Source organism: Centrocercus urophasianus, unplaced genomic scaffold, assembly GCF_019232065.1.
Source record: "Centrocercus urophasianus isolate 14NV4802_14NV808 unplaced genomic scaffold, USGS_Curo_1.0 seq_28, whole genome shotgun sequence".
Classification (NCBI taxonomy): Eukaryota; Metazoa; Chordata; class Aves; order Galliformes; family Phasianidae; genus Centrocercus; species Centrocercus urophasianus.
In genome coordinates this window covers 5,358,567-5,379,992 of record NW_024884844.1, presented here as the reverse complement: position 1 = coordinate 5,379,992, position 21,426 = coordinate 5,358,567, and the positions used below count along the sequence as shown (strand labels likewise).

General features: G+C 40.5%; 1 protein-coding gene across 7 annotated transcripts in view; it reads right to left on the bottom strand.

Moving 5' to 3' along the window:
• The window catches only part of KALRN (kalirin RhoGEF kinase), a 447,237-nt gene that overhangs the window by 179,351 nt on the left and 246,460 nt on the right, over positions 1-21,426 (bottom strand). For all 7 annotated transcript variants that reach the window (XM_042827277.1, XM_042827280.1, XM_042827273.1 and 4 more), the window contains one exon: positions 16,465-16,587. In XM_042827277.1, coding sequence (XP_042683211.1) covers positions 16,465-16,587 — 123 coding nt within the window. The remainder of the gene's footprint in view (positions 1-16,464; positions 16,588-21,426) is intronic.

Here is a 21,426-nt window from a genome sequence, read left to right as displayed (position 1 = left end):
TTTTATGTTTTAATAACCATTTTTTGAAACCTCTTCAGCTGAGAATTTGTAAAAAAAATTCCATTTACTATAATCTGAGTTAGGGTCCACTTTCACTTAACAGCATCCTTTCTGAATGATCCTCTTCCAGTAATATTTGGAGCAAATGCCAAAACTTGCACTATTTGTCCAAGTCTACTCTGTTTTTGGCTTTTTCACACATTACCACTGCAACAGCTTAAATATAAGTTCAGTTCCTTATGGAGAAGGCTGTCCCTTGCTTTTCTGCATAACATTTAGTTTTCTTTTAAACAAATTCACTCTCTTATGGCACAGATTTGAGAGACAAACATCTCTGTGGAAGCGCCGTACCAACTGATGATACCAGTAGCTCCTTTTCAACTCAGAATATTCTATGATTCTATGACAAACTTTCTGTATTTATCTAGCACCTACCACACTTATTTTAAACTCAGCTGAAAACTACTGAGACTTCACTGACTCCAACATGTGAGTTGAAGTGTGGTGATTTCACTAATATAACGATGAGATATAAGCATCCTGGATGGTGAAAAGGGTAGAGGCAGAGCTCCAGATTTTTGGGAAAAATAAAAACAGTGCAGATTAGCCTCGAGGCTCTGGCCACAATACACAGACACTAAATGATGCAGTGGTTCTGCAGTAGTTCCTTTATATCACACATTCTCCAAAGGCAAAGGGCATTTTCTACCAGGAAGCAAGCTGGATGTGGATGGAGATGCATACTGTGTTTCTCCAGGGAACTGCCAGGCATTGTTTACAATTGGCAATGCATCTGCAAAGCATTCATACCTAATTTTGGCCAAAATTAGTACAGCCTGGAACACTCCTGTAGTGGACAAGAACTCTCAGCATATTTAGAGTTTGGTGGAATCTTAGCCCACCTTCTTTCCTGTGTTTCTCCACTGGATTCCCAGCTAAGTCTCTGGGTTTTAAAAACAGGTGTAGTTAACCTCAGAAAAAGCACTAATGACTTCATCCCTGCCCTTCCAGAAGGAAGGTTCGGTGCTGAGAGATTTCCAGCTCAGTGGTGCAGATTCAAGAGGCTTAGATACACTTCAGATAAACAAACACAGCTGGGAGTTAACCACAATTGCCTTGACCTCCTGGGCTTGATGTACTCATGAAAGGACTGTCATCTATTGTCAGATGAGATATAAAGATGGAACATGCCAAATAAGCTAGAGGTTAGTTATGTGGTTTTTGTTTTTCTGTTTTTGTTTGTTCTGCTTATTTGCTTCAAGTGCACATAAATAATATCAGAAGTTTTATGCATATCAAACATTTTAATATACAACTATTTCTTATAGGAGCTGTATTAAAACTACATTAAACTTGAGAGCTTCATCCTAGTTGGTAGGATAATTCTGCACTACTTGCCTGCTTCATGCTTTCATGTTTACATCCTGAGTTCCCTGTGTTGCTAGACCTTCAAGTTTCAGAATGGAAACAGCTATAGTATGTGATATTCATTTTAGGTAGAACTGGAAGGCTTTAATCTCTCTTCTGCTTCTTGCAAATAAAAAACATAACTGTGGGAAAGAAACGGACTAACAAAACCCCATCACAATCCTGACCACAATTCAGAGGTGCTTGCCAGCTCATTTACTTAAGATGGAAAAAGAGACAAAAATGGTGAAGGGCTCAGAACAAAGTTCCGGAGACATTGTACCTCTGGTGTACACAGGAGAGCAAGTTGCACTCCTACCCACAGAAACCACAGCATGATTCACACTCACAAAATGATCATTATGGACCTGACTCCGCATTTCTTCTTTATCCTTATAAACTATTGTTATTCTTAGTTATTAAGTTCAGTCACTGCTATCAGATCTGCTCAGGCCACTGTTAAAAGTTGCTCCAGTTTTCTGTTTAGGTTAAAGGATGTCAGAGACAGGCTTTTGTTGGGGAATTAGATCTTTAGTAATTTGATATTTTAAAACTGAACTGAGTGACCACTGTGAAGCATTCCTTTGATAAATAAATCTGGGTTTAGAGAAGCATCCATCTTCGTCAAAATCCCTCCTCCCTCAAGAGGGCAAAGGCTAAGTGCATACGGTGATCTAATGTAAGATGTGCTTTTATTCAGTTTGAGTTTCACATAAGCAAATAAAGACCAATGTTCTTCCTTGTCTTCTATTGCTCTGATTCAAAACAGACCTACTAGGAACCACAGTTGCAGAAATTAAAGGCAGAATATCTCTCTGAGCTTGTTTGCCACTTGCTTTATTAGGACAGGGCTGTTTCCTACTATATACTAGAATGGATACTTTAGACTTTTTTTCAAAACCACCCAGATTAATGAGGTTTCCATCACCAACTTTAGCATACTGGTCTTGCCTTAAACATGACAACTGATCTCAATCTTCTTTTATTATAACTCGAACGAGTGCCTCAGTTGAGTTTATGAATGCAAGCATGTACAAATTTGTGTCCGGATATCAACACCTTTACAATTTCAACAAAATTACTTCTATTCACAGAACTGCAGCCTAATTGCCAACATACTCGAGGCATGAGACCGCCCAGAAAGCCACCTACACTTCAGCACAGCATAGAAATCCCCCACCTCCATCCTTGAAGCCTGTTGCAAAATCCTTCTGCATCTTCTATCACACTGTGTGATCAAGGAGATTTGACACTACTTTAAATGATTTTTCCTCAAACGTTTTCAGGCTGAGCACCTGTACCTGCTGATCCATTCTTACTCTTCACACTGATATTAGAAGCTTAGCTCCTATCAGGAACAACTACAGATACGGGAAAAGCAAAGTTTGCTTCCATTTTAGATGGCTAGGAGGCCAAATCTAATACCACACTGATGCTAATTACTACTTTACTCCTCCAGTAGTTCTTTTCTTCCTAGACGTTATTTAAGCGTAAGGGGTTTTTCAGCATGAATGAGAAAGAACCTGTTCCCAGAAAGCAATATATCACACACCATCCTCACTAACTATCACCAAGAATCACATACTTTCCCTTGTATTATTATTTTTTATTTATTATTTTCCCTGAGGGTATACATACAAACTGAGACGACTTTACTACTTGAATTCAAAATAACGATATTGACACATTACATCAAATGATGAAACATAGATAGAAGCTCTAAAAATTACCTAACACCTTTAAACAATTAAGAAAGATTAGAATTAGCAGTTGGAAATAAATCAGCCACAAGAATTCTTCTTTTGTCCTATTTCATATTAAGGGCTTACATTATATTAAAAAAAATGTTGCTTATGGTAAATTTTATTCACATACTGTTAATCCTAATCAGGAGTGCAGTCACACATCAGGTATAGAAAGTTATTACTACAATCATACTAACGCATTCCAATGTGATCTCAGCTATTACTCAATGAAATGCAAGTGAAGCACATAGCAAAATAGTGTTTTAAATGCCATTGAGTATCACACATCATATTCAACCTCAGTAAATATGTAAAGCCAGTGGTTATACCTCTCTTTGACACTTTATATAAAAAGGCTGTTTACTTGATATGAAAGCGCTTTTTGTGCTGACAGGGGCTTGAATAGGAAATACAACAGATAGGTAGGAAACACCAATAAATATCGTTACAAATATTTTCCTCTTTTCCTGCCAACCTACTGATGTTCTGGGAGAACCGCGCCCGAACTGCCTATTAAAGTGAGATGATGAAATGCTCTCCTTGCTGTTTCAATATTTTATGAATTGAAGGATGTACAAGAATGAGGGAAGATATCTGACACTGATGATTATTGGCCAGGTTTTGCCTTAGCATTTGATCCTTGATAATATCCAAAGGAAAAGTCTGAACCTTTGTCTTTGAGAACATTCCTGCACAGGCACAGGTACGTGGGAGTGAGGACATTCCTGCAAGGGCAGCAGAACAATGAAGGCAACATGGCAAATGACACTGTAAACTAGTTGTGGGGTCAGACATGAAATCAAATAATTTTTAACAATATCTGATATTATTTAGCATTATGCAGAACCATGAGGGAACCAGTAGAACAGTATTATTACTGCAAAATGACTTAATTGAGTAATTAGGGGAACATATGAATGAGAGCTGCTGAAGTGATCATAAAGTAACAGAGGCTTTCCAGAGGTGAGAAAAGCATTTTCTTCTGCACAGATGCAAAGAAAGCTGAAAAAGGCAAACCATCAGCAGCGAAATGCAGTGTTTTGAAAGCTATTCTGATGATAAACATCATCAGTAAGCCTAAAGGGTCCATAGCAAAGCCCCATTACTACTATGTGATAGCAGCAAAAAGGAAAAGAGATTGGAGAAAAGACATGTGTGGCACCCACAGGTGAGCAGCAAGCTGGGAGAGTACAGGATTGTTTTCCACCCCAGCAGCTCAGCTCATGCCTCTTCTGAGCCCTGCAGACATGAGTGCAATCACGACAGCTTAATCAAGTCCTGCCAGTCTTCTGAGTTGAAATAACTTCAGGCATTCTGGGTTTAATATCATGTTCACAATTTGGAGATTTCAAAGAAACAGGGACGACAGTATTAAATGGCTTTAGACTGTCAGCAGCACTGGGAAAAGTCAGTACCAAATACAACTGGCAGCGCTGCTGTCATGAAAACGGAGGCAGAACAAAGCTTTGAGGGGACATGAATTCAGTAAACTGCCCTTTGTTTCCAGCACCTTGGTTTTTATGAAACCTGCTTTAAATAAGATACCAAGGCATTTCTTCCCCCAGAGCCAGTGCCCATGTCTTAGCTGTGCCCCTCTTTCCACTGATGTAAAGATTGGTTGTAACATCTTTCCTGAAGTACACCTTGGGCAAGGTGGGCTTGTTTACAGAACATGATAATGTTTAACATGAGAAAATACAGCAAAACTTTGTCTTGAATTCCCCAGAGCTTTCAGTTTACAAGTTCCTGAAGAGCCAAATGTGGAGACCAGGCAGGCTGGACACAGCACAGTCTTATACAAGCATCACCTAACAGCTCTATTTTTTTGTTTTACTTTTATCTGTTAGTATGTGACAAACATATTACTACATGCAACACAGGCCACTGTGAAAAGGCACAGGAATTCATCACAGGATCTGATGCTTTGCAACAAACTCTATTTTTCCATAAGTTAAAAGCTGCCTCTGAAAAGCAAACTGATGTTTCTGAAGAACATAAGCAGGAAAAACATGCAGAAGGGTGTGCCACGGCCTTTCTACAGGGTCACTGCACTGCTGCTGCATCAGGAGGGATGCAGAGACCTAATTAAAGTTTTGCTGCTGCTCCTTTGAAACACAGGTTGTCTCCTGACAGGCTATGCTGCATCAGTGGGAGAGGAGTGGGGATGCTCTGAGGGAGGGCACCACATCCTGTGATGCTGCTGAGCTGGTGCTACAGGCCAGCACTGCCTGCATGCTCCCTAGACCCAGAAAGAAGCAGAAAGTCCATTGGTGCTCCCCTGGGTCTTTTCTGCTTGCCCATGCAAACCTGGCTTGTAGCAAAGATTAGAAAATTGGTCTTTTGACCCATAGGAAACCTCACACTTTGGTACGCTGCCTGCTGAAGATGGAACATGATGAGAAGAAAATGTCAGCACCTCTGTTTTGTCAACAATTTGGACATTTCCATTTGGCACAAGGGGAAGGCTCCCTGTGAGCAGGACTGGTAACACAACACCTGCCCATCACTCAGATAACCTCAGTCCCCCTTCCCTGCTCTCTCGGGCTTGGCTGATATGATGGCAAATGCCCCTCTACTAACTACAAGAACAAGGCAGCCTCCCCAGATTCAATTACCACTGAAGGAACTTCATCTCTGTGTTCCAGCTCAGCATCCTTAGGAGTGGGTCAGAGGGATGGTCCCCCTGGATTCCGAATCTCACATCAACATTAATTCAGCTCTCCCTCATGGTTTACACATTTGAATTTGTTTCAAGTGAGTAGAAACTGTTCTCTGAATCTTAGCAGATTTATAAATCTATTTTTCACCACTCTCATTTCCATGACACAGATTGCCCGTACAGCTTACCCACCAAACTACTTCTTCAAAGATGCTATGAGAGCAAAATGGACTAAGGGCTTTGTCCTCCCTAATACTTTCAAAGATGAAAATCTTTTCTAACAAACAGCTAGTGTTTGTAAAGAGGGAAAATAAAAGCAGCTTTCATTCTCTTGGAGGAAATAAACTTTCTTTTTTCCATTTAAACATTCATACATTTTAGAATAGTTTCAGTCAGGACTAGCATCTTTCATGCTCATCAGAAGGAATTCATAGGGGGGGCATTTCAAAAATGTGTTCCTCTGAATGAAATTCAACTCAGGTTATCTATAATCAGAACAGAGATTTAGAAATAGAGCATTTTTGATTTCTGACTATTTGCAGGCCACACACGATTCAAGCTAAATATATTTTAATAATGACTTACAATGAGAGATTTGGTGTAGAGCTATATCCCCACCAGAAATCTCAATGCTATAAAATTGTATTGATTTCTGGTATGTAGCAGATCTCCAGGAACACAGCAGCCATATGAGATATTGCCTCTGTAGTCAACATCTGCCAATTTATTTCTACTATTAAAAATTCGGCCAAATCCTGAAATCTTTCTAGTGAATTCTTTATTTAATGTTGCCAAACCGTTCCCTCTCCCCATCCAATCTCCCTTCCTCTAAAAATCAAGCCTCCACACCATAAGATAGGCCAAGATACAAGACAAAAACAAAAAAACAGAGAACTGTCTTTTGATCTTTGCCTGCTCTTCTGGAGCCCCAGCGTGCCAGACCCCAAGGAGCAGGACTTGGGTACCCACTCCCACTCTGGATGCCAAGCAGGGGCAAGCGGCAGCTCCCCCCTCCCTTCACTATTCCCAGTCCCTCATAATCTCCTTATTTCATGTCCATGTCCTAGCACACAAATCGGATTCTGCTTTGTGCTCTGATATGCCATCTCTTGTCCCACATTTACATGCTGCTGTAAGAAAACTAAATTTGCAATGGTTAAATGACCCAGTGACCCAGTTACCAGCTGCAGAGGGGAGCATACACACCACTGAGCTGACTGACATTTCTGCACTGGCATGGCCACACAGCCCGGGCTGTGCTGGGGGTTTTCTCCTCTCCTGCTGGCAGTCACCACATCACAGAATCATTTGAGTGAAAAGGTACCCTTAAAGGCCACCTGGTTCAACCCCCCTGCAATGAAAAGGGACACCTTCAGCTCCATCAGTGCACAGAGCCCTATCCAGCCTGATCTTGGACATCTCCAGGGACAGGGCATCCACCACCTGTTCCTGTGCTTCACTAAAATTGTAAGAAATGAAATTGTACAAGAGTTCTCTCCCCTCATAGTATCTATTTCTAAGTCAATATGGTGAGCACTGAACTCCACTTTGGTGTGTGGGCATTGACAAACCCAAATTCTCATCCTCGCCATGGGAAAAACAGCCACCAAAAAGCTGTCAGGTTGACACATGTAACACGATGGCTGCACTTTCAGTTCCCTGATAGGAATGAGTCACAAACACCTTTTATTCAGTGCAGAGCTAATATCACATCGGGGGAGGCAAAAACAGGCTGCGTTCTCCTTTCTCTGCTTAGTTCCAAATCACACTCATGTCACGAGGAGTTACCTATGCTGCCTGGAAAAAACAACCTTGATGCACTGAACAAAACACTTTAATAAAGCAGGCTGCTTCCTAATAGAGTGTGCACTCATTGTTCTGCAGCACAAACTCATTTCTATTGTGTCAGCTGCATGCTAATGCAGGCAACCACATCAGGCAGACACGTGTGCACGTCTACTGACAGGTCAGGCACACCTCCCGTCTCCGTTCCTCTGGCTTTTCACAAATTCTGCAATTTTTCTCTCCCATCCAAGCTCCATTTGAAATGCAATGACACGACAAGTTTGATTCTGCTTGTTTTTCTCATGTCAATCTCAAAGTTTCCCTCCCTCCCTCAGCAAAGGCTGGGACACGAGAGGAACCTGGACTTTTGCATGTGGCTGTGCTCTGAAGCAGACTCGAAGAAAAGATGCCCAAATGTCTCAAACCATATGTCATTTGGTGACACAAGCCAGACCTTTCTTGGGGCTTGGCTATGCAAAGCCTGACCTTGCAGGCTGCGCTTATGGAGGGTAATATTACTGACTCAATTACATGCACTGAACCAACAAGTGAATTATTTATATACACATTAGGATTTTTGCCTGTGTTCACACGTGTTATTCTAAAGGCCTCTGTAAACCCACTAATGTCACCTTACTCATATACAGGAGAAACTGTGATTTGAACTTTATTGTAGGGCAAGAAATTTTAAAAGTAGGTTTATATGCAACAAAATATTGGTAAAATACTGAGATAAAACATTTGAAATGGTCCCATAATGCAAGTGTTGCTTTTAGACAACTCAAATGCTTGATATCATAGAATCACAGAATCATAGAATGGCACGGGTTGAAAAGGACCGCAATGATCATCCAGTTTCAACCCTCTGCTATGTGCAGGTCACCAACTACCAGACCAGGATGCCCAGGGCCACATCCAGCCTGGTCTTGAAAGCCTCCAGGGATGGAGCACAGTCTCCTTGGGCAACCTGTTCCAGTGCTTCACCACCCTTTGCGTGAAAAACTTCCTCCTAATATCTAACCTAAACCTCCCCTGTCTTAGTTTAAAACCATTCCCCCTTGTCCTATCACTATCCATCCTTGTAAACAGGCATTCCCCTTCCTGTGCCTCCTTCAGGTATTGGAAGGCATGATGAGGACTCCCTGAAGCCTTCTCCAAGCTAAACAAACCCAGTTCCCTCAACCTTTCCTCATAGGAGAGGTGCTCCAGCCCTCTGATATGAGGAATAAGGGGACATCAAGGATTTAATAAGTAATACTAGGTGGTACAAGCCCATTAATGCTGCCAAGTTCTTTTGTAAGCATGGCTCTGAAGGATTTGTGGCTCTGGGGAGTTGTACAATAAGTTCCTTTTAGCACAAAAGGTACAGTAGGAGACAATGCAGCTGATGCTTGTTGATGAATTAACAGGCTGCCCAGGGAGGTGGTGGAGTCACCATTTCAAGAAACATGTAGATGTGGTGCATAGTGACATGGTGTAGGGGGCAGTTTTTCTGAAACTTGCAAAGCAACACTGCTCTACATGTTGTGATCCATCAGTCCCAGTTAGTCTCTTTCCAGAATATTTGCATGGTGATAAGGAATACTTATCACCTGGCCTTAACAATTACCTTGCTTTGTTACTGAATTCAAATCTCTTTGATACTGACTTGACCTAAATGAAATTTCCTGTACCAAATACATGCAAAGCATCATGCTTGTGGTGAGCTGCAGCTGCTGTGGCTAATGCAGTGCTGTTCTCCCTAACACACAACTGGCTGGCCCACAGGGCCACCTTGAATCCCCACCACTATTAATGGCTGCAAGAAATGGATCTGAGAGTACTAGTCCACTTTCATTATCAACAAGACTTGGACATCGCTGCAATTAATCTTCCTGAATCAATAGGTAGAGTTTGATAGCCCACTGGGCTGCCAATAGGAAGAGCACATGGAAAAATTATCAGAGGGGATCCAGAGCCTTCAGATGGCATTGGTTTTCACCAGCACACGCAGTTCAGTCAGATCAGCAGTGATTCATTAAGTGTGTGCACTTCAGAGAAATTTCCACCAGCAGACAGCTTTTGTCTCAGCTGTTTGCTTATTCTGTTGAAACATCAGTAAAACACTGAATGTATCTTTAGTTTTTATGTTGTATACTGCATCACTGTTTATTTTTTCCATTACTACCTGAACAAACAAATTCCAGAGTTCTTCAGGAAATGTTGGCCTTCTTTTCTGATTCCAATTGAGACAAACTCAAATACTCAGAACTCCCCACACAACTGAAATTTAATTTTCTAGAACTTCTAGAACTAAAAAAGACATATTTCTTAAATAGCTTCATTGTTCTGCCAGTCTGCCATGGGAACAGCAGCTTGCCTTTATAGGCAAATGAAAGGAACCTATTTTAAAGACACAAGAATAAACCTACCCAAATAAATCAGCCATAGGAAGTTAGCTCATGGCAACTGTCAAAAACAGATTACTACCAGTCCTTGAGATTTTGCAGGCTGTTTAAGGAAAAGATCCACTTGTCAGGTGATTTTGAAGGAGAAGAAATTAGAAAGGAAATCATCTGTAGCTTGAGGAGCAACGCATTGTGATACAAATTCAGAGCCAAGCCATACTAAGCATAGCTCTCAAGCGACTGCCAGGAAGGTCTCTGTGCCTGGGTTCTTTGAAACCAGTTCCCCCTTGTTACTAGACCACGAAGTGCTAGCAGCCACCCATTCAATTGCACTATCCTAGTCCTGAGTCACCAGGACCTGCTAGGCTTTATGCAGAAAGTTACTCTATTGCTTCCATAGTGAACTATTTACCTTTCTAACTATGCTGGTGGAAGTTTTGAGATCCATACATCCTCACCCAGATAACCCCCACAGACAACCCATATTGAAACTCAGGCCAGCTACAAGACACCACAATTTCTGGAGCCCAGCACTGCTGCTCCACAGCACGTAATTTGGTGTCATCTGCTGCCAGTGGGCATTTTTCCCTCTTTGAGCTGAAGTGAATATATTTGCATAAATGGAGAAAACAGGAAACTGTACGTTATAGCTTCAGAACTTGCTAATGACTGTGCAAAGAATGAAAAAGTTATATATGGAACTGACTTTTAGTTGTCTGTCTCAGTGTTTTGCTTCTTAGCACAACATTTGGCACTACTGAAACCATAGCTGTACTGCTAACTTTAAACACAGTTCTTACCAAATTTGTCTGCTTTCACCCTGTCCCAGTCTAATATTTGATTCTACATTTTATTTATGCTGCCCAAGAGAGAGAAACGCAATATGCCTGGCGAGGTATTTCACCCAACTACCAGGTAGGTCACAAAATTAAAAAGAAAAAAAGTGATAATAATAAAAAAACCACTCCGGGACAATGCTTCCTAAGTGCTCATTATCAGCCTGGGTACTAATTTATGCCTAGCTGGTTTACATTAGTACTGAACTTCATGCCAAACTTTAGAACAATGACATCCAACAGAGTTGGAATTAGTAAGGGAAAGCACTAGGTTTTTATCCTGAAGGCCAAACAAGTAGCTGTTTGCAATTCAGGGTTTGCCTGACTATTCCATTACCTCACTTGATTTTAAAGCAGTTCAAGAAAAACCACACTCAGCTGTGAGAACACAGAATATAATTTTTTTCTTACCTGCAATGAGTATTCTTAATGAATCCACTGGATATTTCACATGATGAGCAATATAACCATACTTTTTTAACATGCTTACACTTAAGGGCCTTTTTATCTCCAGGAGCTTTTAGAAAACTCTGAACTGACCGCATCTTATGAACAGTTCAGTGGAGGAAGGGGAGACTCTAGACAGGAACACCAGAGCACATATTGCTTCTCAGATGAAGAATATTCCTCATTTTCCTTGGAGGTGATCAGGGCTGGGTTGGATGAAGCTCTGGGCAACCTGATCAGTGGGTGGCAATCCTGCCCAAAGCATGGGGGCTGGAGCTTGATGATCTTTAAGGTCCTTTCCAACCCAAGCCATTCTATGATTCTTTAGTTTTGATTTCCAGTAGAGGATACAGACCGCTGGCTTTCAGTATATCCTCTGAAATCTTTCCCTTATAGGAAATATATTTATTTCCCCAAGAATAGAAGAGCTGATTCTCAAAGGAATATTACATATTTACATGAGATCATCTTTGATGGTTCAAAACCTGTTTCCAGGTGTTTAATTATCATCCAAAGATTCTCTTGGAGGAAGGCAGGCACAGCTACTCAAGAACAGGTATGTACCTAAACTGAAGCTGTTAGCAGTGAGACCAGAGCCAAGAGTTGCCTCTGGTCACACAGATAAGCTCCATGCCCTTTGATGCTCAGCCCAGCCTTCAGTCTACTTTCTCACTGTGTTTCATAATGAGAACGGCTCCATATATTTCAAACAGGCTATCCAGAACAAGTGCTTTGTCACACGCACAGTTGCAGAATCTACCTTGTAACCATCAGTGCCTTTGATTTGCTGCGAAAAATAAATTAACTACTGCATGCAAGATGCACACAGGTACTAAATACAAAACCACGTTAGCAGAGCTGAGGTCTCTTATGACGCACAGTGAGTGCCATCTGCAGGCTGCAGCACGTAGTGGTGGGCCTTCTGCAGAATGCACAATGAACTGCTCTATTGAAAAGCTGCTAAACGCAGAAGGACTACAGAACCCTTTGCTGCGAAGCATTCAAATCCCAAAGCGCTCAGACTGGAAGCAGAGCACAGGGGTAACTGGAGCTGTTTCCCCATTGGCTTTCCACATTCTATGCCTGTAAAAATGCAGCTATGCCCTCAGTGCGCAGAGATGAGGCCATTGTAACCTCTGGTTCCTGGGAATACCAGGAAGGAGAACAGTCTGCGGCCCCTCTTTCGCATACAGAGAAGGGGAGAAGGATTTCCAACTCACAGAGCTCAACTCAATAGTGCTGAAGTGTTGAGGGATTTGGGGGTGCACTCTGTTAACATAATTTTTTCCACTAGAAAGCACACTGGGCGAAAGGAATGAATAAGGGAAAGTTAGAGAGGCTAAAATGAAATTATATTTGGATTTACAACCATAATTGGGCAAACTACATCCATTTGATTTGCATAAAGCAATCCTAGACAAGCTGTAATTGCAGGAAGGGCAGTGTTTCTTTGGTTGCTATTTTGATACCCTCCTCATCAGCAATCAGTTTCCCTGTGCAGGAGGCACAGTGCCCACACACCTGGTGTGGTCAGGGTACAGCCCAAGAACAGCATCAGCACTGGCAAAGAAGCACTCACTGGTATATATATATATATATATAAGACACAAAACTCCCTCCCAGCAGCTCCAGCTTTCTAATCCAAATTAAAAAAAAAAACAAAAAACCCTTCCCCATCTGTGCCTGCCATGTAGAACAAACAGAGTAAAGAAATTGCCACAGTGTTGTCTAAGCAGCAGTTCTGACAGAAGGGGACCCCACATTATATTTCCTATTGCCCACAATGAACTGCTCTAAAATCACTGACATTTTCCAAGCGTAGCTTTTCTGTGCAGGAAGGTGATCTATTTGGGCCATGCCTGATTGGATCGTTACATCCAGATTTATAAATCTGTGAAGATTCTAATCAGACAGAGAGGGAATGGGTTCCACCTCTCCATCTCGTGCCTTGGAAGGTCAGTCAATCAGCGCATTTCTCAGCACGGCAATCCCAGATACACTTCTCTTCTTTGCATGTAGCATTCAAAAACATGAACTTTTTGCCCGTGGTTGAAAATATCACAAAAACTCATGAAAATTGCTTCTAGCGTGACCTTTGCAAATGCCTTCCTCAAACAGCAGGAGATAAGAGTAAATATGTCGGAAACAAAAGAAGGTAGATGTTGGAGAATAAATTTGTACTGTATGTTTTTGTTTTGTTTTGGTTTTTTTTTCGGTCAGAGAACTGCCAGAAGCAAGAACACTTGTACTGTCAGTCTCACTAGGTATGTCAGCATTACACTCTTTTAAAAACCACCTGTTTTCATTATCATTAGCAGACAGTAATTAACATCCAAATGAGGGGAATGCGCAAAATCTTCAGTCCTTTGTTTGAGGATCTTAGCACCTGTGCTTTGTTACTTGGCTCTATCAGGAATAAATGATTCCAGCTATCTACCCTACCTAGGGCAAAGGTATTTGCTATCTGAAGGAAAAAAAAAAAAAAAAAAATTATACTGAAGTTAAAATGAACTAATAGCTGAGCAGCTGTAAAGAGTTAAGCATTAGAAGGAAGGGAATTGGGAAGAGTAAAAACTGGTCACAGTCAGAGCTGGGAGGAGATCTATTCCCCAACTACAAAATGGACCTCCCTAGCAGCTTCTGCTGTAGAATCCCAGGTGTGATGAATTTATGACCTTCCCTCTTACTCTTGCTATTATTCTTTTGAAAGCAAAGAGTATTATATTCTCAAGTCCTTGACCTGGGATAAAGCCTGACATTCCTTTAACTTCCCCCCTGCTCATGTCCCCGTGTCCATTTGCCAGCATCACATTCCAGTGTCACACTGCAGACAGGCTTCATAAATTAGCAACGGCAATCGGGCAGTGAGAATGCATGGGAGGAAGGGCCCAGGAACTCTTTCAATCAAAGCTGGGGAAAGGTAGCTGAGCTTGACTTCTGTGAGTTATTTTTAATTAACAAATATCATAAATTTCAGACTCAGAGCACAGAACTGCTTACAATTTCCAAGCAGAGAAACAAGATGCTTTGTAAGAGTAAAAGTGAGATGATCACAGAAGTGAAGAAATCCAATTCAGAGGAACCTCTAAGAGATTATACACTCATGCAATTTTTCTCTCTCTCCATCCTCCCCTGAAACACCCTCCTCCATTGAAACCCATGGACTCCATCCAGTGAACTGCATTTGTACATCCTTTACGCCACTCAGAATTTGGCTACATGAAGTGAATGGAAATATATCTGAAGTTATTAACAGGCAAACTGTCTGAAATATTTTAGGAGCAGGATTAACAGGAGGGAATCAGAAAACTTCCTGGTGGAGCAATTCTTTTCTGGCTTACCCTAATACCTACACACAGACAGATCTCTAAATAACATCAACCAGTGGAGCAAGCCTTTATTCAGCTTTTTCTGATGTGCTTTCATCATCAAGACCACTTATTCTTCTGTCTTTCCTCACCTGTTCTTCATTTGTTTCCTGTATGTCCAGTGAGGGAAAAAAAAGGAAAAAAAAGAGCAAACTAATCCAGCAATGTGAGACAGAGCTGGAGCTGCGATGCTAATACATCATAGAGGAGGGAAATTCAGAGAATATTAATATCACAAAGGACACTAGATCACCTAGTTTTGGTTCCTGCATATTATTAGACCTTCTTTTTTATTCAGTTACCCTTAGTACTGGATCTAATAACAGCTATTTAACTCACATCCTCTGGAAAGGCACCTAATGTTGATTTCAAGCTGAAACTTCCTACTAACTCACATTTTTGGATGACCCCTTTAAGAACGTGGTTTGCAACCTCCAGATGAATGCACATTTTAATAAATTTGAAAAAAGCAACTCAAGAAATTCAAACCTATTGTCAGGAGGCTGAAAGGCATGGGAGGCCCCAGAACATTTTAGTGATCTGTCAATCTAGAACTGCTGCTTTCAGACTGTATGATTTGTCAGTGGTATGCAATGATGTCTCATTGCAGCTGAAAGGTGTGCAAGCCAAGGAATGTGAGTATTCCATTGATAATTGAATATTAATTAAAAGAAGGATGTTGGCAAACTGAATGGATTCAAAGAAATGGTTAACAAAGGAGTGTTTAATAAGAACATATTAGCAAATTTAAATATGCTTAACTTGGCTAAGGGGCACTTAAGGGAGGCATGCTAACATTCAACAGATATTTCAGGACTGTTATTTCATCTCCTTCCTTGGCATATAGCTCCTTAAGGGAAATAAACAAGACATAGGGGATATACACTGTGGCTTTATATATATGTATGTATATATAAATTGAATATAGGGAGAGGAAAAATAATAATAATCTTGCCAGTAGCTGCTGTCAGACAGTGAAATAGCTTCCCTTGGAGTGCAGTAAAAGAGCTATGTCCCTGCTGCTGGAACATCTAAAACTAAACTAGGCCAACACATGGGAAAGTTATCGTGGAAAAACAAAACTGAAATCTAATAAATTTTTGTCTTATGCCATAGTGAACTACGTAAGCAAAAACCTGCCTAAGTGTACCAAGAAGGCAAAGCACTTACCCTATCTAAAGCAGAGTTTATCAATCAGAATTTTATCTGAATACACCAAATACAGAGGTACCTTCACTGGAGACCAATTTCTCAAAGATACTACTTCAGCCTAAGACAAAAAGTGTAACATGATCTGACAGGGAGAGCTGAGAATGGATAATGGCTGGTCATAAGCCAAGGGAAAAAAAAAAAAGAAGAAGAAGTTAATCAGTCCCTGGAAGAAGTTATCAAGGTCCCCCTTTCATTTCATTCTGTAAGAAAAGACTGGATATATGTTTAAACATCAGCTATGAGCATGTTTCAAGAAGGAGTTATGAGCTTTTGGGAAGAAATTTTGCCTCCATGCCAAAATATAATAACAACTGTAACATAATAATTCTGTACTACTAATAATAGCTACCTGTAATAATTGCCTTTCTAATTCTGAAGCAAATAAAAAAACCTCCTACGCGACATAATGTACTTTCAGAGACCCACTGTGGTGATTTTCCAGTGCTAATTCCTGCTGCTACCAACCATGCTCTCACAGTGTGCATGCAAATCTTCAGAGCTATGGCACTGGATCCTGGTCAGCTCCAGATGTTTGAAGACAGCGGCATGAATTTACGAAGCTCCCAAAATACCAATAGTTGTTTTTTTTTTTTTCCCCAATGTATTTCAGACTCTTACCTGTGCTACCTCTTCAAAGTCATCGTGTCTTTTCTGCAGCGCGCGTGCTCTGTGCAGAGACTTCCCCACTCCCGTGTGTTTACTCAGAAAGGCTTCTCCATGATTTTCAATCCAGTCCAGTACCTACCAAAAGAGAAGAACATCCAATTACCTGTCCTGTCTTGGCAGCACAGAGCAAACCTTGGGGTGAGGACAAGGCAGCTGCAGAGACATTGCCTTCTGTTTGCTGGGGTTAAGCACATGGAGATCTGTCAGTGTCCCTTATGACCAAATAGAAGATAAATTTTCATAGAAGTTGCTGGTGTTTAGGATTATTGGATCCTTGCTATTCAATTTGTTTTGAAGTGTAGTTTAGCTATTGGAGCCTGACAGGCATTAAATATTTACATTCCTATAAATGAATTTTGGGGAATGGGAGTCAGAAATCTGGAATCTTCTACATGATCATCCTCCTCTTATAAGCTCCTTGTATAACCTGAAAACAGTGGCAGCTGATTTCACACAAATAGCAGATTCCAACAGGAGGCACCTCGAATGAGTTCAAAAGCATGATAGAGGGATCAATTGAAATTGATTTTGATTTGGGGAGAAAATATCAGAGCAACCAGAAAGAAAATGTTAAGAATCCTTCACTGCAGGCTGTAAAACATAGAATGCATCTTTCAAACTTTACCAGGTTTTCAGCTCCAAATGTAACTGAACTCTATAGGAAAGTGGCAAATCTGATATATGGAGAGTTAAAGAAGATTTTCTTTTAAAAATAGATTAACCATATGAGTGTCATCCATTTGGAGCTCCTTCTCACAATGACATTGGCACAATTCTGCCATTACAGCCATCAACATTCAGATTAAATCTGCTCAGGGTCTGCTACAAGCTGCAGCACATCAAAAATTGAGCTTGGTGCTATCACCTTGGGGAATTACAGAATGTGATTTCCACCCTTTTTCTCTCTCCTCCTCAATGTACAGAGAATAACAGTACTAGAAAGAGCTTTTCTGCAATATGTTCTTGACCAGAAATGTGTATGTTACTTGTAATAACAGTAATTATTGGAGGTTAGCCTTCTAGCATTTGTGTCATTAGAAGTCTGCAAATAATTCCATTAACATCTTCTTTCCTCTTAATTTATCAATTAAAAAAGGAACCAGATCAAAACTCAATTTAAAAAAAAAATCTTTTAATGAGGGCTCATTTTCTAAATATGACTTTAAAAATTGCAAATGGCTTTAATTTAAATGATGCTTGATATGAAGCTAGTTTGCAGAACGTATGCTTTCCATCCATTAATATTTGATAGCCACTCACTGTAATTCTACAGCAGATTATTCTAAAAACTTCTTCATGTTCATAGCATTTAAATACTGATCACACAACAGTTATATGTTCATCCCTACCAATGTTGCATCGTGTTGTTTTAGTCACTGTGAGACGACTGTTGACATAGATTGCTGCTTTTAGTTTACAGAGAGATGTTTCAGTACATACTGCAATTCAAAACAAGAAATACAACATGTGATGCTCAATTCAAACAAAGATGAAAACAAAAGCAATGAATCCAGACCAGAGTTCTGCTCCAAATGTGGGTGCTCTATCTCAACAAAAACAAACAATCAGAAGTGCTAGAACATTAATCCACAGAGAATACATATCTCTTCCAGCTCTCATCCAGGAACATGCTGTCTCATGTTGCATTTGGGCAGCTATCTCTTGCTGCCTGATATAGAAGGGCACCATCTGGTGATGCACCAAATCCTTCCTGTAACATGAAGGCTGCCCTCTGAAGGCTTCTGTGCAAGTACTGATTAGGTTTACAAATCATTTAGCATGAGATTAGATACAAGATACCCCTTTGAGGTGATAAAATCATAAATCCACTTCATAAATCAGCGCTAGGTGGGGAGACAAGATCAAAATCTAGGAATTGTCTACTACTTACACTGCCCGTAACAAGCTATTTGATCACCTCCTTCCTACGCCATTCCTTAAGTGCCCTGTTTCAGATTTCCCAGCCTCTACCTGCTCTTAAAATTCCAATTCTAACTGCTCCATAAACTCTACCTCTGCCACAATTCCCACAAGAAAGCAAACTATGATTTCATAAAGAATAACTCAACAGCATTTTCCATGGCTCTGAAACCCACAATAGCATATTTGATCGCCCTAGTCTTCAGTGCATGATAGCCCTAACAAACAGGTTTTCAGCATTGCCAACTATCTATTAAGCTCACAGTAATTTGCAAACATGGGGAAATATTACATCTATGCTTCCATCACATGAGGCACATAAGGTTCGCATTAAATTAAGATCTGAGATACAGAATAACAGGCAAAGCAACAGCAGGAACATAAATCAGGTACAAGAATGAGACAGGTACAGCAGCCCTTACTTCCCAATAAAAACAATGAGAAATGTTGACCAATTAGTCCACAGCAAATGTAGAAACAACTCTGAAGGGTCATAATTAAACCTGAAATCATCAGAAACAGTAAACATCTACTTGTCAGTGGATTTGAAGGCATTCCTCTTAGCCCCAAAGAAAGGAAATGTTTTTAGAAGTAGACTAACTGTGCAATAATTCAAGGTGAATGTTTAGAATTTAACTGAAAGCAGGGATATGTGACTTACTCAACTGCCAAAAATTAATGTCTTGAGATACAGTTAGCCATTGAAGTTACAGTGGTTTAGTTCAAATAATTTAGTTACTCCTTAAAAACAGCTTAAAGGAGCAGTTAAAAATTCAGTTTTCCAAATTACATCTACAAATTTCACAACTGTCCTTTATTGCTAAGCTATATCATTCTTAAAACATCTAGAAAATTGTGAATTTGCTGAAGTTCCAGTACTGTGCTCCAGACAGGTCCATCATCAGAGGTGTTTCTTGAATTCTGCAACTCCAGCATATATCAACTTTCTTCCCAGTATACATTTCCTGCTGCACTTCAACTACTCTGAAAGCTGCTCAGGGCAGAGGTCAGGCCCTCCTTCCTGCTTTGTAGCTCCTAGCAGAGCAACTCCAAATCCTGCATGACTGCAGGACACACTTCCCATCCAGGAGAGCATTTTCAAATCCAGGCTGCAATCCATTAGATAATACTATTTAATGAAAATGTACTAGCTACAAGTCCAAGACACAACTCCAAGCAGGCTGCCAGAATCACTTAGGAAGCTTTGTAACTCACAGATATTTTCTTACAGGATTGGAGGACAATACAGTACTTCAGCTCCCACCGTGGCAGATTCCCATCCCACACTTTGCTGACCCAATTGCTCTTGGTGAGTGGACTAGGGTAGTTCCTTCTTTTCTGCTGTTAGTCCAGGCAGTCCCTGAATTGCCCATGGGATTAAATAAATTACTCTGTTTCCTCTGTTGTGCCAAGAAAATAAGCAGCAAACCCAGGTCACCAAGAAAATTAAAGAAAGCCTAGCACAATTATGGCAGGCTGACTGTGCTAGTTGGAGAAAGAGTAGCTGTGTCTCTTAATGAATAATCAGTGCAACTGCAAAAAGAGTGGCAGTTCAGATAGGTTTAATCTGAGTACAGCACTGGAAGCCCACTTTTAAGGGGAACACTTCCAGAGGTCTCTCCATACTCCATTTTGCTGATGATCAGACTCTTGCCTATGGGAATTCTAAGACCCATGGCACACCTACACTGGCAAAGTAAATACTACCCAGGTGAGGGAAAAGTTACTGGAGAGTCCACTTGCAGGGGATGATGGTAGTTTTCATGGGACGAGGTAGGAAAACATGAGAAGAAAGAAGGAAGGATGATTTTAAAGAAAGAAGGTTGAAGAAGCAATCAGGCAATAATTAAGCAAAGTTCTGGGATGACAATTGCTCTTCCTCTAGGCTAATTTGTATGATGGGAATATGGTGAGATGATTGCATTAGTGCAGTTAAGGTCAATTCTTTTAATAGCTTAAAAGGCTAATTTGATTTTTAAATAAAAAGATGAGATGGGCACTATTTTTAAAGGGCAGACTGTTCAATGCAGCTCTTTGAAAATGCAACCTCTTCCCCTAGGTATCTTTCTTAATCAGTAAATGTGAAAAATAAGGAGCATCTCATATCTTTATTTGGCTTTAATTAAAAACTCCTTGGAATCCAGTTTTTTTCTCAGGTGACAAGTGATAGGACTTCTGGTTCAAAGTTGCACTAGAAGGGATTAATACAGGATATTAGGAAGATTTTCTTCATGGAGAGGGTGATCATGATCACACAAGGAAGTGGACATGGCACTGTGGAATATGACTTAGTGATAGGACTCAGTAGACCCCATTTATGGTTATGGATTTGATGATCTTGAAGATGTCTTCCAAGCCAGATGATTCTATAACTCCTTCCCAGCAACATGTTATGCTCTGCTCACATTTTGCATCAAAACAACATGTAAGGAGTTTACTACTTTAAGGAACTTTACTACTTTAAGGTTATTTATGTTAGCTAAAAACCTGTATTTCTACATTCTTGTAAATTATGTTTCTTTTAGCAACAATAAATGAAAATGAAATGGAGAAGAACACAGAGATTTGCCCTGCTCATACAGGAAGGAGGTGAGAAACTTCAGCTGGTGATTAAATCTGCATTGAATAAGATGCAGTATATTGTAGTAGCAGTGACGGGGCACCTCAAATTCTGCATTTGACCCAAGCCCCTTTTGAACACTTTAATTGCTCCAAAGTGAGATGACCCACTGAAGAAGTGCCTTGCCTGAGAGAATGATTAATCTTCACTACATTAAGTCCCACTGTTGTTGCCATAGTGAGTCAAACTGGGTTACCATGAAAACCAAAAATAAATGATACCATTATCCACTTAAGAATCAGATTTTGATCTCACCTAAAATGGTACCAATTTGGTGTAACTCAGAGCGTTAGATTAAATCTTTCGTACCTCTAGCAAGTTTGCAATAAATTCCAGAGCAATTCCAATGATGTATACCCAATTTATCCCACCCT